The following is a 15,980-nucleotide window of genomic DNA, read 5'->3' on the forward strand; positions in this document are numbered from 1 at the left end:
GAGGAAATTGTGAAAAAGCTATGTTCCTTAGCTATTAATCATTGTGGAGCATTGAAGAATGTGATTCCTTACCTCCCATTTGAAATAGTGCAACCAGCTTTTCCACCTCAGACCTCTACCATGCAATTCCTACCTTGTTCTGCTGCACATATAGATTAGAGATTTTAAACAAGATGTCATTGGCCAAAATGGCAAGAATAATTCAGAGCCGTGAAAATTACATACAACTTGAGTATTCCTTATCTGAAATGCCTGGGTCCAGATGTGTTTTGTATTTTGTATTTTATTGGATTTTGCATGTATGTATCCTATCTTGGAGGTAAGACCAAAATCTAAATATGAAATTTGTTTTATGTACACATTACACATATAGCTTGAAGGTAATTTTATAGACAATATTTGTAATAATGTTGTGCAAGAAACAAAGTTTGTGTACACTGAAACTTTAGAAAGCAAAGCTGTCACTTTTGTTTTTGAAGCATTTCAGATAAGAGATGCCCAATTTGTACTACAATAATTTAGTCCATAACAGAATACTCAAACTTAATGTTATGGATTAAGGACATATTTTCATTCAGGGAGTTTCATTTCCTTTGGGAATATACCAGGTACATTGCATGACATTGTTTTCACTGTGGCAATTTTTGTCTAAAAGAGGATAACTAGGGATACTGTTCATGTAGTTTCTCATACATTAATTAGTTTTTGTTTTAACACTAAATGGCCTAAATTCCCTTTCAGTCTTGACTAGAGTGAACCCACAGATGTACAGTAGAGTCAAGCTTATCCAACCTTTGCTCATCCAATGTTCTGTATTATCTAACGGAGCCTGCCTCCCGCCCAGATCCACACCTGTTTCAATTCATTGCAATGTTTTGGTGCTAAATTCGTAAATACAGTAATTACTACATAACATTACTGTGTAATGAACTGCTTTTTCTTTCTATTTGTTGTTAAACATTTTTGGTGCTTAATTTGTGAAATTATAATGTAATTTGATGTTCAATAGGCTTTTCCTTAATCCTTCCATATTATCCAACATTTTCACTTATCCAACGTTCTCCTGGACCATTTATGTTGGATAAGCGAGACTCTACTGTATCTATGTGTTTACACAGCGTTAGATTTAATGCATTTATTCCAGTTTATTCTGATAGGTTGCTAGTCTACATGTGTTCTGCATTCTTTCCACTAGCTGTTCTTTGTTATGTTAGTTGTCAGATAGCTCTGCCACTATTTCTGTTAGATACTAATAACAAGCCATATATTATGAAGAGAAGCGAGGTAGAAATATTATTTGGTATTCAGCTTAATTAAACTAAACCACACAAACACAAGTAGTTAGGCAAAGTTAACATTAACATGGCATTGATAAACTTTATTTGTAAATATCTTAGTAATATTGAACCATCATTTAGTATACTGGATTAAATAGCTTAGACTTAGAATACCTAGATTAATTATACAATTCATTACGTAACCTTCCACAACTCCCTCACTCTCTCAGTCAAAATAGTTATTTTAGAAAAAAGGATCGCCCCACATTTATATCCTATGTTTTTGGAGCAGGGTCGGTATATAATTAAGTCATTTGCATTTGGTTTCATTTTATTATTTAAAATTTTCTCTCTCCTTGCTATCTACTCCCTTTCACTCCTTACCACCAAATAGTAAAGTTTTGTTTTCCTTTGTATACTAGCGTGTCTGCATCCCTTTGTAGCATAAGGATGTACATCCTTTTGGTAAGGACCATGCCTTTTGAACCTTACTCCATTTTTACCCTGCTATCCAACTTTCAACAGTTTATCAGGTCAGATGTGATAGTTGACAGTTTGTCAGATCATTCCTCTGGAGAAGATATAAATCTTTTATACTATCAGACTAATGGCAATTAAATATCAGATATTTAAATGTGTGTTCTAATACATTCTGTATCTTTTTGCTATAGGGGAAAGTAAGGAAGAGCGCACATTTAGAAACTGGATGAATTCATTGGGTGTAACCCCTTACATTAACCATTTGTACAGGTAATTTGTATAGTATTCTTGACAATTTCTCCTTTTGACTGATGTAGAGTGCAATAATCTTTTATTAAAATCTTCTGAGAAACATCAATTTACTACTGCGGTGTTAAAGGTTGTATTCTTCTGCCAAACCTTAAATACAGAGCTCCTACCATCAATACTGAGATGTCAGCATAGCGCCACTACTGTCTCTTTCCTCCAGCCCTTTTGTGCAACATCACATAAGCCATATAAATTGCTAGGTGTTAAGGAACCAGTGCAAATTTCTGATGGATAGATATGGTAAGAAGAAAGGGATGGGGCTACTGTGTTTTCTCTCAGAAAGGACTAGGTCAGGATTTTGGCCACCTTGGGCCACGGTCATATTTTGTTGATGTGGCTTTGTTTTTGTTTTTTCATGTCAGGAGTGACTTGAGAAACTGCAAGTCGCTTCTGGTGTGAGATAATTGGCCGTCTGCAAGGACGCTGCCCAGGGGACGTCCAGATGTTTGATGTTTTACTATCCTTGTGAGAGGCTTCTCTCATGTCCCCACATGGGAAGCTGGAGCTGACAGAGGGAGCTCAACACATTCTCCCCAGATACGACTACTGACCTGTCAGTCAGCAGTCCTGCTGGCACATTGTGCCACTGGGAGATGTGGTAGAAAAACCATCTGAATTCAGTATTCTCCATAAATTGTTGTAATATTGCACTATATTCTGGGATGCACTCGGTTTGTACAAAGTTGGCAATTGTGGAAGCAGATTGGGATCTTAGGGCTGCATATTCCTTATAGCATGGCTGAAATACCTCTTCAATTGTATGTCAAGGGTGGCAATAATACTTACAGTATAACTTACAGATAGAGAATATGTGTGGCCTGCCCAAAGTAGTTTGATTTCATCTCCCATCATCTCTCACAGTTGGCCATGCTTAACCAGGTCGATTGGTTCTCCATTGTTTGTGTAATCTATAACATTTTGTCTTTCATTGGTTCATGATAGCACAGTAATTTGAAGCACTGTTATTAATCCATGAGAGTGATGCTAAGCAAATAATGGAATGAGAAAATATAGGAGGTACTCAACATGAGAATACTTTACTGAGCACACTGCTGACTATATTCATGGACTTGTAATGATATTTTTTCCATTTTCTCTCTACACTCTGACCAGTGACCTTTCAGATGCTTTAGTAATCTTCCAGCTGTATGAAATGATCCGCGTACCAGTAGAATGGAATCATGTAAACAAACCACCATATGCTGCTCTTGGGGGCAACATGAAAAAGGTTGGTAAAAAATCTGTATTGGAATTTACAGTAGCCACTTAAACATGTGCTTAAATTACATTACATAAATTGGGTTGGTATACCGTTATAATCTCTGCTTAAAGTACCTTATTGTGAGGGTTATAACTGTGGATATGTATGGTAGAGAGAGAGATCCCAGCAATCAAATGGGCATGTTGAAATAGAATCCCTGAAAATTAGAGTATCATGTGGAGTAAGTGAGTGAGAAATAAGGATTAGGGGGAGCCTATAGAAAATATATGTTTACCAACCCTAATGTAACCAAGTGCTTTCAAGAATTTTTGGAATTTAACTGCTATCAGCCCCAGTCAGCATGGCCAAGTGTTTAGCAATGCTAAGGCATCTAAAATTATGTGATACCTTTATATGCAGGTGGAATCTTTTAAAATATATTTAAGAAGGTGTCTGGCAAGCTCCTTTTATAAAGTTTTTTTTATGTTTGCTGTTCCCTTTCTTTTGTGTCCATCTAGCTTTATGTTGTTGTTTTTTAATAGCAGTTTTGACATTGGGAGAATGATGAAGGAGGGCTGGGGAAACATAGAATTTCTTTGTTAGATTACATCAGCATGTCTGCTGTAAATGCAATAAAGTTCTTGCCTTAGCTTTGTGTGCCTGCCTACAGTTGACAAACTAAACAGCGGGTGCCTCTGGAATCAATTACTGAAAATGACAGAAATAATGTTTTGTCCAAAATGCTTTCCAGCTATGATCATGTAGATGACATTTACTCTTTTACTGCAGGATGTTCTTGCTATGCATGTTTTGTGGCTGATCTGCTATTTCCAAAACACAATTTTAATAAAATATTTCAAATGTGTTTGTAATTTCTATAAACAAATTACTTTTAGATTGAAAACTGTAACTATGCAGTGGAACTGGGAAAGAAGCAGGCCAGATTCTCATTGGTTGGTATTGGTGGACAGGACCTCAATGAAGGCAACCCAACATTGACTTTAGCACTGGTGTGGCAGTTAATGAGAAGGTAAGGATTTATTACAGCTCTCAAAACACAAGTCTTTCAGATCAAAAAAGATTCTATGTTTGTAACCAGACTACAAATTTCATTTATAGTTACTTGCAACTCTATTTACTTTTTTATTTGCTTATTTCTATTACTTGAATAAGCTCAAGTCAGCACATATGCATTCTCTTCTCCCCATGTGTACCTTTTGAATAATAATGTGAGGTTGGTCAGATTTAAAGTGTGTGACTGGCTCATGTTATCAAGTGAGTTTTGTGGCTCTGTGGAGACTTGAACCTGGATCTTCCACTTCCCAAACACTAATCCCCAAACACTAAAACACCACAGTAGCTCTAAAAATAATTTATAATCTTGAGGAACTTTACTTTTTCCAAATGAGATTGTACAGTGCAGTCCCATCCATGGGACTTCATTCACCAGCAAGGGTTTTAGGACTCCATCTTTAGGCTGCATCTACACTGCAGAATTAATGTAGTTTAACATTGCCTGAATTGCCATGGCTCAATGCTATGGTTGAACACTGTGAAAGCCATCCACTGCATGGCTATCAGCCTCCTCCCAGTAGACTCATATCAAGGAAAAGCACCATGAGAACCACCACGCCTCTTAACATTCCCCCAGCAACAGCAAGAGAGTCCATCTGAGCAGCTAAACCAGGAAATCCTAATTGGATGCCCGCCCCCAAGGGTCTGCCTCCAGGGGCAAACCAAGAATGGGCAACTTGGAAGTCCCTGAACAGACTGAGAAGTGGAGTGGGAAAATCAAAAGACAACTTGGCAAAATGACACTACCTAAAAGAATCCTCCACCTTGTGCGACTGTAGAGCAGAACAGACAACTCCACATCTGTGTGGTTGTCCGCAGTGTCCTGCCTCATGCACAGAGGAAGAATTGTTGGAGGCTACAGACAATGTGATTGCTGTTGACCATTTTTGGACAAAAGATATTTAGCCACTTGTGTGCCTTCTATTTTTATCAGTTTTATACTAACTTAGACATGTTTTTGATACATAATAATAATAATGCTATGGAATCATGTGAGTTGCAGTGTGATGAGGTACCAGCACTAATTGGGAGAGAAGAGCTTCTCTCCCAATAACATTGAGTCATGGCAGTTCAAGTGGTGCGAAGCTATATTAATTCTATAGTCGAGATACAGCTTTACCTGCCAGTGCAGGGAGCTAGCCCTAAACATCTCAGTGTATGCACTGTAGCTTTTATCCTCTGTGTGGTGAGGATTGCAAAGTTTACAATTTCAAAGCTAATTAGCCCCAAAGCAGGAAAATGGAATATTTGAGTCAGAAAGTAAATGTGGTTCTGGAAGTTTATACTTAGGGCCTAAAGAATATGAAAAAATGCTTGTGTTCTGAACTACAGTTATTTATTTTTTATGAAGGCACTTCTGTTTTCCTAAAAAATGTAAACATTTTACACACGCATACATATATAGAATAAAACATGGGAGAACATGGTATTTTTCAGTTAATAGGATAAAATATGTAGTTAAAAATATTATGGATGTCAAGAGGTATTGTAGGCTCACTGGGAGAGCCACATATGATTTGTGGGCTATGTACACAATAAACATAGCCATGGTTGTGAATTATGAGAGGCTGAAAGACAATCAAGGTAGTTCCTAAGAGAAATGGAAAATTGTGCATTTTAGAATGGGGAAAAGAATAGTGAACCAAGGGAAATCTTTAACTTGATTGTTGGGGGATTTATCAACCCTAAGCCAACTTGCAATCATGAACAAATTCTAACTTCAAGAAAGAAAACTATGATGAATTTGCAAAAGAGAAGATGGAAATAGGGACAGAACTAAACTTTTCTCTCGTCTGTTTGTTACCCAGCAGTTGAGTTGGATGCCACTTTGATTTTGTTTGAATCCCTATTCTGTGCTACTGTTATTAAGTCAAATTCAATAAAGGTATATATTGTTGTAGCTTTGTGTTGGATTGTATGTGTTCTCCATTTCCAGTGCAGTACTCTAAAATTATTTATATAAGAATACAGTTTTTGTTTTTACTTTGCAGATACACACTAAACGTACTATCGGACCTTGGAGAGGGGGAGAAAGTGAATGATGACATAATTATTAAATGGGTGAATCAAACTCTTGCAAATGCAAATAAGACCACTTCAATAACTAGCTTCAAGGTAATTAAGAAACGAAGACTAACAATTCTGGGATAAGCTTTTGTGGACTGCAAATAAAATATGATAGTTTAGGTGTCATAAGTTTCTATCATTTCAAAAGAAACATGTTAAAATCATATGGTCATATAGATCAATAGTTCCATCCTGTGGTCCGTGGACCACCAGTATTCTGCAAGAATGAAAAGATGGCCCGCAGCCTCATCATTACACTGTTGCCTCAAAACCATGCGGCAATGTGAGTGACTGGTCTCGTGAAACTTTCTTATAGTGCTGAGGCAACGGGGGTGTTGGGAAGGGAGAGGCTGACTACACACAAAAGATTACTACTACCACATCAGCTCTAGATTATTAAATATGGTTTTTCTGTGGGCGAACAGATGACGATTACTGGATGGCATATGTTCTGCATCAGAAACTTGAACTGATATGGTCTATCCAATGCAATTTTCTGAATCAGCACCCAAAATTACCAAACCAAATGGAAAGCTTGACCAAAAACTGATTTGTAACCCTTTTGGTACTAATGTTGGAGAGTGGTCCCTGGTCAAAGTGGTCCCTGGTTAAAAAAAAAAAAAAGGTTAGGAACCACTGATATGTATGATTGTGTATATATTTAAGGTCACATTTGGCAAGGACTCTTGAGCTTTTGTTTTTATTGCTCTGTTTAAATAGAAGGGAAAAAAGAACACATAAGATCTTCACATTTTAGGAAAATTTAAACATAGTAAACAACCTTGAACCTTCTCTAAACGGAAAATGAATCATCTATTGTCATACATGTTTGAGATTTAACACTAAATTATGTCAGAAATAATGAGAAAATTGAAATCCCAGACACATTAGCTTGGGTCTAAGTGCACAATGTTCCTGGTAGCACTTAGCATTTGAACAAATCTGGAAATCATAACTTCAATCAACTGAACAGGAATAATATTCTCAAGGAACAAATTTAATTACATCAATCTTTGGCACCTCCTACTGGCTGCTTAATATTATGATTGAGACTTCCCATTTGCTGTAGCTGTTGGAAGGTGACTAAAGTAATGGCACCTGCTATTTTAAGACAGGGAGGAAGTACATTTTAGTATCCTAGAAACAAAATCTAAAGCTCAAGACAAGTTCAAAGTAGTATTGGGTTTCCAGAAATAAACAGATTATTCCATTTATAAACAAGAAGAAGAAAATCCTAATTACATATGGAAGTCAACAGGACTGAAATAAAAAATATATGAAAATGCAGATGCAAGAAATTAATTTTCTTTATACGTACCTTGTGGTGAAAATATTCATCCTTGACAACATCTGAATGAAATAAAAAGAAGGAAGATAGAAATGATCAGTTTTCAAAAAGATGGACATTCCCTGGTAGGGGCTCTCACAGTTCTCACTGCAGCACATACAATGTTATTTTTCATTCACTTTTCAGCAATAAATACATTCTGTCACTGTGATTTATATGCCCATGAGAAAAATCAAAAGTAGAACAAAAACACTGATTTGTGCGTAAAGGGAAAGCATTTGGTATTCTTAATAACAGTAATAAATAACTAATGAGACATTTGACCATTTCTCTTTTCAGGACAGATCCATAAGCACTAGTTTGCCTGTACTAGATTTAATAGATGCCATTGCACCAAAAGCAGTTCGTCCAGAAATGGTCAAGAGGGAAAATTTTACCGAAACAGACAAGCTGAATAATGCTAAGTAAGTATGTCACTTTGGCACATTTGGCACTGTTTTATGATCAAACTTGAGATGCACATGACCCGTTGTACAGGTACTAGAGAAGTGGTTCTCAACCGTCCTAATGCCGAGACCCTTTAACACAGTCAATTCCTTATGTTGTGGTGACCCCCAATCATAACATTATTTTCATTGCTAGTTAATAACAGTAATTTTGTTACTGTTATAAATTATAATGTAAATATCTGATATGCAGGATATATTTTCATTCACTGGACCAAATTTGGCACAAATACCTGATACGGCCAAATTTGAATACTGGTAGGGGTGGGTGGGTGAGTTGATTTTGTCATATGGGAGTTATAGTTGCTGGGATTTATAGTTCATTTAGAATCAAAGAGCTTTTTGAACCCCACCAACGATAGAATTGGGCCAAACTTCCCACTCAGAACCCCCATTCCTTAAAGGGACTTGCTGGCGCAAGCCTCCCTCCCACCTCACACACACTCCTTCGTTCACACATGTGCACCATGCTGCCATGCCCCAAGCATGCCTGCTCTTCCCTCCCCACTTGGACTCTCAGAAACAACCCTCCCCTTGGCTGAGAGGCCATTCAATCACACCGGAGGAGGGCTTGGTGGGAAGACAGGTGGAGAGATCTTCAGCCTTCTCTGCCGAAGGGGTTCCTAAGACCATCAGGAATATATGTTTTCTGTTGGTCTTTCATTACCCCTCTAAAACCCCCTTAACCCCCCCCCCGGGGTCCCGACCCCCAGGTTGAGAAACACTGTTCTAGGATATGTATTCACAAACACAGTTCACCTCATCTGATGCAATGCCTAATGGCCTAAACTGTGTCCATATCCCTCAAAGTTTGTGCTAGAAATGTCTTCTTTTTGTCTCAAAGGTGTTACTGGCTTGTTATGCGACTTTTTAGCTGGCAGATATATACCTGCTCTTCCATGTTTGTCTATATCTTCATTTCCATTTAAATAATTAATGAAATGCTCTTTTATCTATCAAACACATGTCAGATGGCCACAACTGGTTTTAGTTGAGAGAGATATTTTCATCTATGTCAGAAGAGGCACCCAATCCTTTTTAGTGGGCCCTGACAATTGTTGCAATGTTTTGTGATTTTCCTATGCTAGATCATATTTGATGTTTTAAGCAAAGTGATGTAGCATATTTTACAACTGCAAATGTGGGAATTGTGCTGATTTCAGGCTCTTTATTGCTAATTGCATGTACATGTATGGCATGTACATTGTGTTAGTATAACATTCCCAATCATATTAATGATGCAGCACTTAATCCAGTATATGGAAAAACTATATACGAAGAAAGTTGTACAGTTTATTAAAACATTGTCAAAAAGAAAGATTGAATAATTAAGCTTTCAAATAGGTAATATTTTCTTTAGTATAATTTCAGTGTATATTATCTGCAATAAATCAATAGGATAAATCCTCTGGGCTTTTGGGTTTCAGCATCTTCAGTACATTTTCAGTATATCTTCAGTACTGTTTTCTTTCTAGAGTATACTTTATCAGATTTGGCTGATATACAAAATGTGTGAGGGAAAGATTTGGCCACACATATTCATACATTGGTGCTTTAAAATCAGATTATTATGTTCTTCATGAGGCTGCTCTGGAAGATAGCCTAGAAACTTCAGCATAAAGGATTCCTCTCCCAAGCTACTAAAAAGAGCAAGCCAGGATATGATAGCTGCAGAATCCTTTTCCACTTCTATCTCTGTTACATTGATAAAACTTTATGAAAATTATTTGAATTTGTTTATTTTCCTGTTCCATTTTTGCATTTCATTACACTATGGGGACTTGGATCACTACTGCAGTTATGTCAGTGTATATAATATTTCAGGCAATTTACAAATAAAACTATGGATTTGCTATTGACCAGCTCCTGCATATGAATTCTCCCAGTAATTACGATCTGATAACATACTGCTGAAAACCCAATTACCGTATATTCCAGCATATAAGACGACTGGACGTATAAGGCGACGCCCAACTTCTCCAGTTAAAATATAGAATTTGGGATATATTCGCTGTATAAGATTACCCCTCTTCCAACACACACCAAATAAAAATTTTTAAAGCATCAGATTTGATTTCAATATGGTAATTTTCCTATTATTGTACCTCCTTCTCTGCCTCTCAGATCTCGCACATGTGCACCTGCACCGCTTCACTGCAGTCTTCAGGAGCGAGATTTGAGAGGCAGAGGAGGAGGTATGGTAATAGGATACAAGGGCGGGCCAGACAAGTAAAAGAGGTATGTTTTTCTGGGCCCAGAGCCACTCTATCTCTTTTTTCCATACCCCAGACGCCCCGGATGCCTGCAGTTTGCTCCGCCCTTCACTTACACCTTCTCGGTGAGGCGCCCCTTCACCCCACCATCGGGACCGCATTAAGTCCACAAATTCTGATGGATGGATTTTCTTCTACCATACTTGTACAGCGTCACCCTTAATGCTTTCATACAGTCGCTGCATACAGAAGGGACACAGCCATTGCCATTTTTGAGTTTCCCCCACCATATGCAACTGCAGATTCTCCAATCTGATTGGAAGTTTCAGCACCCGCTCTATAAGACGACTCCCGTGTATAAGACTACTCGCATGTATAAGACTACTCCTGCGTATAAGACGACCCCGCGTATAAGACGACCCCGACTTTTGAGAAGATTTTCATGGGTTAAAAAGTAGTCTTATACACCAGAATATACAGTATATGTGGAATCTAGGTTGCCTCAACAAAATAGAGAGATTTCTCTGTTTTGCTCTCAAGCTTTTGGAACTCCTTCCAATGGGAAATCAGCATGGACCCTTGAGTGCCCTTCTGGAAGTGGGTTAAGACCAACCCTTTCCTTGTCCATTGAAAGTACAGAATTTTACTGTATTGAAAATTATTTTATAAAATCTCAATGATATCTGATTGGAGCACTTCATATTGTATAGTACATCAAAAATTATATAGAAAATTAGTACTACATAATCTTAATCTTCAAGTGATGCCTTATTAATATGTTATCTTTTCTTTTCTCTCTTCAAGATATGCTATTTCAGTTGCTCGGAAAATTGGTGCTTGTATATATGCCCTACCAGATGACTTGGTAGAAGTAAAGCCAAAAATGGTTATGACAGTATTTGCATGTTTGATGGGAAGAGGACTGAACAAAATAAAATAAAGAAGATTTTTCCTGTATCATCTGCCATGATAAACACAATGAATGCCTCATTGTTTACAGACTAACTACATTTATTAGCTGTGAAACAGATAATTTATACATATACAAATGTGAAGATGTATAGAGAGATTATTTAAAAATAATTGTTTATATTTAAGGTTTTATCTGAAACATTTTATATTATATCAGTAACTTGTGAGCTAATATTACTAAACACCACAATGAACTAAAGTTACTATGTTAAATAGCCCTTTAAAATAAGTATGATATATACTGTTTTCTTAATGCAAACATGATCTGGGTTATTTTAGGAACTGCTGTGAAATCAAAATTTTATTTTTCTGGGTTATTAACATGTATACATGAAGCATCTTCAAAGTCTGATACTGTTCCATTCCAGCACTATTATATTGACCAAAAGGTCACATTGCCTTATTGTGTAAAGGACTATCTAAATTTCCGTTGATATTTGGCTGCAAATTGAACGTCATAAATCCTAAGCATATTTCCCACTAAGTTCCAGTATACATGAATATGACTACTTCTTCTGTAAGAACTTTTACTCTTAATTAATTTAGCTAGTAAGTTAATCAATGAAAGTTTTAGTTGATTAAATATCAGGGATGCACTATTTTATTGTTCAGGGCAAATTTCATTTTCTGGAGTTACAAGGCAAGGAAACTACTTAACTTCTGAGGTTGTTTTGTTTATGGTATGCTGCTGTATTTGAAAATTAAAAAGATTTTTTTTTAAAGGAAAGCTGTAACACACTTTGTCCTTTGGGTATGAAATGGGTTTTGGCTTCCCCTATTTGAAATCCCTTTCTTCTCTGGTATAGTTTTCCCACACCCATCCACTGTTTGCCTTCCCATGGTTAACAGCTAGGTCAGAACCCTTGTTAATCATGATTTGATTCTAATCAGAGGTTGTTGCTAATCAGGACTTAGAAACTAGAGTTGGAAGCTGGCTTCACAAAGGCCTGGTGATGACAGTAAGCCTTAATCATGGATGAGACTAGTAGAGGAAGATGGAAGGATGAAGGGAATTTGCTCTGGAGTAGATGGTATATGTAGATGGCCCAGCTCCAGTCCCTTTTGCAGGTCAAAGAATGGGATACAGTACAGTTACTCTAGCCCAAGTATAGCTTTTTATCAATTTGAAAATTGTTCTGTGTGTCTCAGCTATCGCTTGATTATGAAAGTATGCAGTTTCTTAAATTAAGTTTACAGGGCAATTCCGTATCTTCTTTACAGAGAGTTGTAGTGATTTTATCAGAGCAAATTCAGTTCTAGCAATAGTGGTGCTTCTACCATAACCACTTAACCATTCAATCTTGACTCTGGGATTGTGTCCTTAGTCAATAAATCTGTTCAAAGGTAGCTAATTAATAGTGGTTGCACACCGGTATTGTATTCAGAAAGTCTGCTTATTTACAGCAAGTGTTTTAAATATGAGCATCCCCTGTTGAGATTTTGCTGTAGATACTTGTAATATCAAACAACTATTCAGTAAGGAAAAACACAACATATTATTATGGATTATGGTCTAGATAGCACAAATATAACAATGGCAATAATTGAAACAATGTATGTAATAAGCCTTGCAATGAGGGTAAATATTTGAATTTCTGAACATGTCATATAATAAAGCAATAAAGAGAGATGATGACTCCAGTCTGAGGCCTCCTTTTATACATGATGTACTTTCTTGTACATGTTTTTAATTTATGTGAATTTTCTGTTGTTGATTTTTATAGGAAGGATACTTTAATTCATTTATTTACTGCAAAGGTAACAAGTAAAGATTTCTCCTGACATTAAGTCTTGTCGTGTCCGACTCTGGGGTGTGTGTGTGTGCTCATCTCCATTTCTAGGCCAAAAGGCCGGCGTTGTCCGTAAACACCTCCAAGGTCATATGGCCAGCATGGAGTTCTATTACATATGTGCAATAACAAAAACAAGAATTGCCCTGATAACATCGTCCAGAGGATACATTCTGTACTTTCATATTGGAGAACGTTTCCCATTCATGTTATGTACCAGATGGTATACCTGTGCATCTGGTAAAAATGATATGTTGGGAACAAATTATCCTGTGCTTAGCTTAAGACTGATATTCTCCATCTATTCACAAGCTGTCTCAAACAACAAGAAGAAAAATAAAAATACAAATGTTCAAAAAGTAAGTAATCTAACCTGGTTTTAAAAAAACACACCAGTAATTATTTTGCTGAGTCTACATATGAAATTCCATACAGATGTTTATTTTATTCTTCCAAACACGGCAGCTTAAATTAAGCCAAGATTGAGAAGAGAAGGAGCCATAGTTTGAAATCCAGAGTCTGAAGCCAAATTTTGTTGAAAACAAAAATAAACTCATCTAGTACTTACATGAGCACACAGGGCCACATTCCAGTTTGTTGCTATCCTTCTCAAGTTGTGGTGCCCAAAACTGGATGCTGTACCCTAGGTCTTCTGACCAAAGTGGAACCCTCAGTTTACACTACATTCCTCATGATGCAGCTTCTAAAATACCTGTATTTATTTGATTCTAAGACATACTTGTTCCCCATACATACATCTCTAAAAATAGGGTGCATCTTAGAATCATGAGTGCTTATATATACATATACATACACACGTGCGCGCGTGTGCACACACACACATATATATTGGTGGTACTGAAATTAGTGTGGGTCTTACAATCAATGACATCTTAGAATAGAAGAAATACAGATAAATGTAAATATAAATATATAGAATACAATTATTTTTTTCCAGCTAAAATACAAAAAGTACAATATAATATAAAGCAAACTGACTGATACATATAATTTATTATTATATAAATGGTAGCGTTATATACTTGCCGTTGCCTGAATGTTGGAAGGGCTGCTACCTGTTTGTTTACTGCCTTTTCCATGCCTCCATGGCAATGTTGGGCAGGCTCTCTCTGTGTCCCTTTCTTTCCCTTCTCCTTTTCTCTCCTGCTTTTCTTCCTTCCTTTCCTTCTTTTCTTGCTTTCCCGTGCACATCTTCCCCCTTTCCTTTCTCTTCCTTCATCCTTTGCTTTGTGCCTTCTTCCTTCCCTCCTTTTTCTCTTCTTCCTTTCTTTTTTCTTTCTTTCCCTCCCTCTATTTTCCTTTCCTTTCTTCCTTCCCCTCATACATGTCACCTAGCAACAGCCAATCTGCACCACTCCTATTATTCATAGCCAACTCACTTCCTTCCATTCCTTTGTCCAGTCTTCCTTCCTTCCTGGAGGGCGAGAGAAATGTGCCAAGAGGAAGGCACGTCAAGCCAACCCTGACGGAGACTGCCTTCCACCTGGAAACCGATGCCCTCACTGCGGGAGAATATGCAGGTCAAGAATAGGGCTCCACCAGGCATGTAGCTAGGGGAGGGGGCCTTGAGGGGCTTCACCCCCCCCCCCAAATTCTCATGGTGATCTGCGAGAAGGCCTTACTGGTACATTATTTAAACTGTTATGTTTATTCATAACATGATCTTACCACCATGCTCAATATATTCCATATGCATGGGGTAACGATACAAAAAGTTTGCTATGGTAGGCCCTCTTTCACTCAGACTCAGCCCCCCCCCCCCCGAATCAAACTCAGCCCGCCCCGAATCAAAATCCTGGCTGCGGTACTGGGCTCCACAGCTATCTACGTACCCACCCCATTCTTACTCGGACAACAAGGGATCGCCTAAGCCAGGTTCTCAACTTGTGGGTCCCCAGGTGTTTTGGCCAGTTTACCAGCTGTTGGGATGTCTGGGAGTTGAAGGCCAAAACATCTGAGGGCCCAAAGGTTGAGAACTACTGGCCTAAGAAAAGCAAGTAAGTAAGTATGCCTGAATCTAGTGGTTCTCAACCTGTGGATCCCCAGGTGTTTTGGCCTACAACTCCCAGATATCCCATCCATTTTACCAGCTGTTGGGATGTCTGGGAGTTGAAGGCCAAAACATCTGGGGACCCACAGGTTGAGAACCACTAGATTCAGGCATACTTACTTACTTTATAGAATCATAGAATCAAAGAGTTGGAAGAGACCTCATGGGCCATGCAGTCCAACCCCCTGCCAAGAAGCAGGGATATTGCATTCAAAGCACCCCTGACAGATGGCCATCCAGCCTCTGTTTAAAAGCTTCCAAAGAAGGAGCCTCCACCACACTCCGGGGCAGAGAGTTCCACTGCTGAACAGCTCTCACAGTCAGGAAGTTCTTCCTCGTGTTCAGATGGAATCTCCTCTCTTGTAGTTTGAAGCCATTGTTCCGCGTCCTAGTCTCCAAGGAAGCAGAGAACAAGCTTGCTCCCTCCTCCCTGTGGCTTCCTCACACATATTTATACATGGCTATCATATCTCCTCTCAGCCTTCTCTTCTCCAGGCTAAACATGCCCAGCTCCTTAAGCCGCTCCTCATAGGGCTTGTTCTCCAGACCCTTGATCATTTTAGTCGCCCTCCTCTGGACACATTCCAGCTTGTCAATATCTCTCTTGAATTGTGGTGCCCAATCTAATCTAGCTATCCTAACAATATTAGAAATGGACACAGCAAGGCTGTCAATGAGAGAGAGAGAGAGAGTGAAGGCCAGGTGAGGGAAACCTCCTTCCAAAAGCAGAAG

The 15,980-nt window shown here is 38.1% G+C and overlaps 1 protein-coding gene across 4 annotated transcripts in view; it reads left to right on the forward strand.

The window, feature by feature from the left end:
• PLS1 (plastin 1) overlaps nt 1-13,023 on the forward strand; it is a 72,071-nt gene extending 59,048 nt beyond the window's left edge. For all 4 annotated transcript variants that reach the window (XM_060767784.2, XM_060767787.2, XM_060767786.2 and 1 more), the window contains 6 exons: nt 1,949-2,027; nt 3,180-3,294; nt 4,164-4,297; nt 6,333-6,456; nt 8,036-8,160; nt 11,220-13,023. In XM_060767784.2, coding sequence (XP_060623767.1) covers nt 1,949-2,027; nt 3,180-3,294; nt 4,164-4,297; nt 6,333-6,456; nt 8,036-8,160; nt 11,220-11,355 — 713 coding nt within the window. In that variant the 3' untranslated portion in view covers nt 11,356-13,023. The remainder of the gene's footprint in view (nt 1-1,948; nt 2,028-3,179; nt 3,295-4,163; nt 4,298-6,332; nt 6,457-8,035; nt 8,161-11,219) is intronic.
• Nucleotides 13,024-15,980: the final 2,957 nt, after the last annotated feature.

The sequence above is a fragment of the Anolis sagrei genome, chromosome 3 (genome assembly GCF_037176765.1).
Source record: "Anolis sagrei isolate rAnoSag1 chromosome 3, rAnoSag1.mat, whole genome shotgun sequence".
Taxonomy (NCBI): domain Eukaryota; kingdom Metazoa; phylum Chordata; class Lepidosauria; order Squamata; family Dactyloidae; genus Anolis; species Anolis sagrei.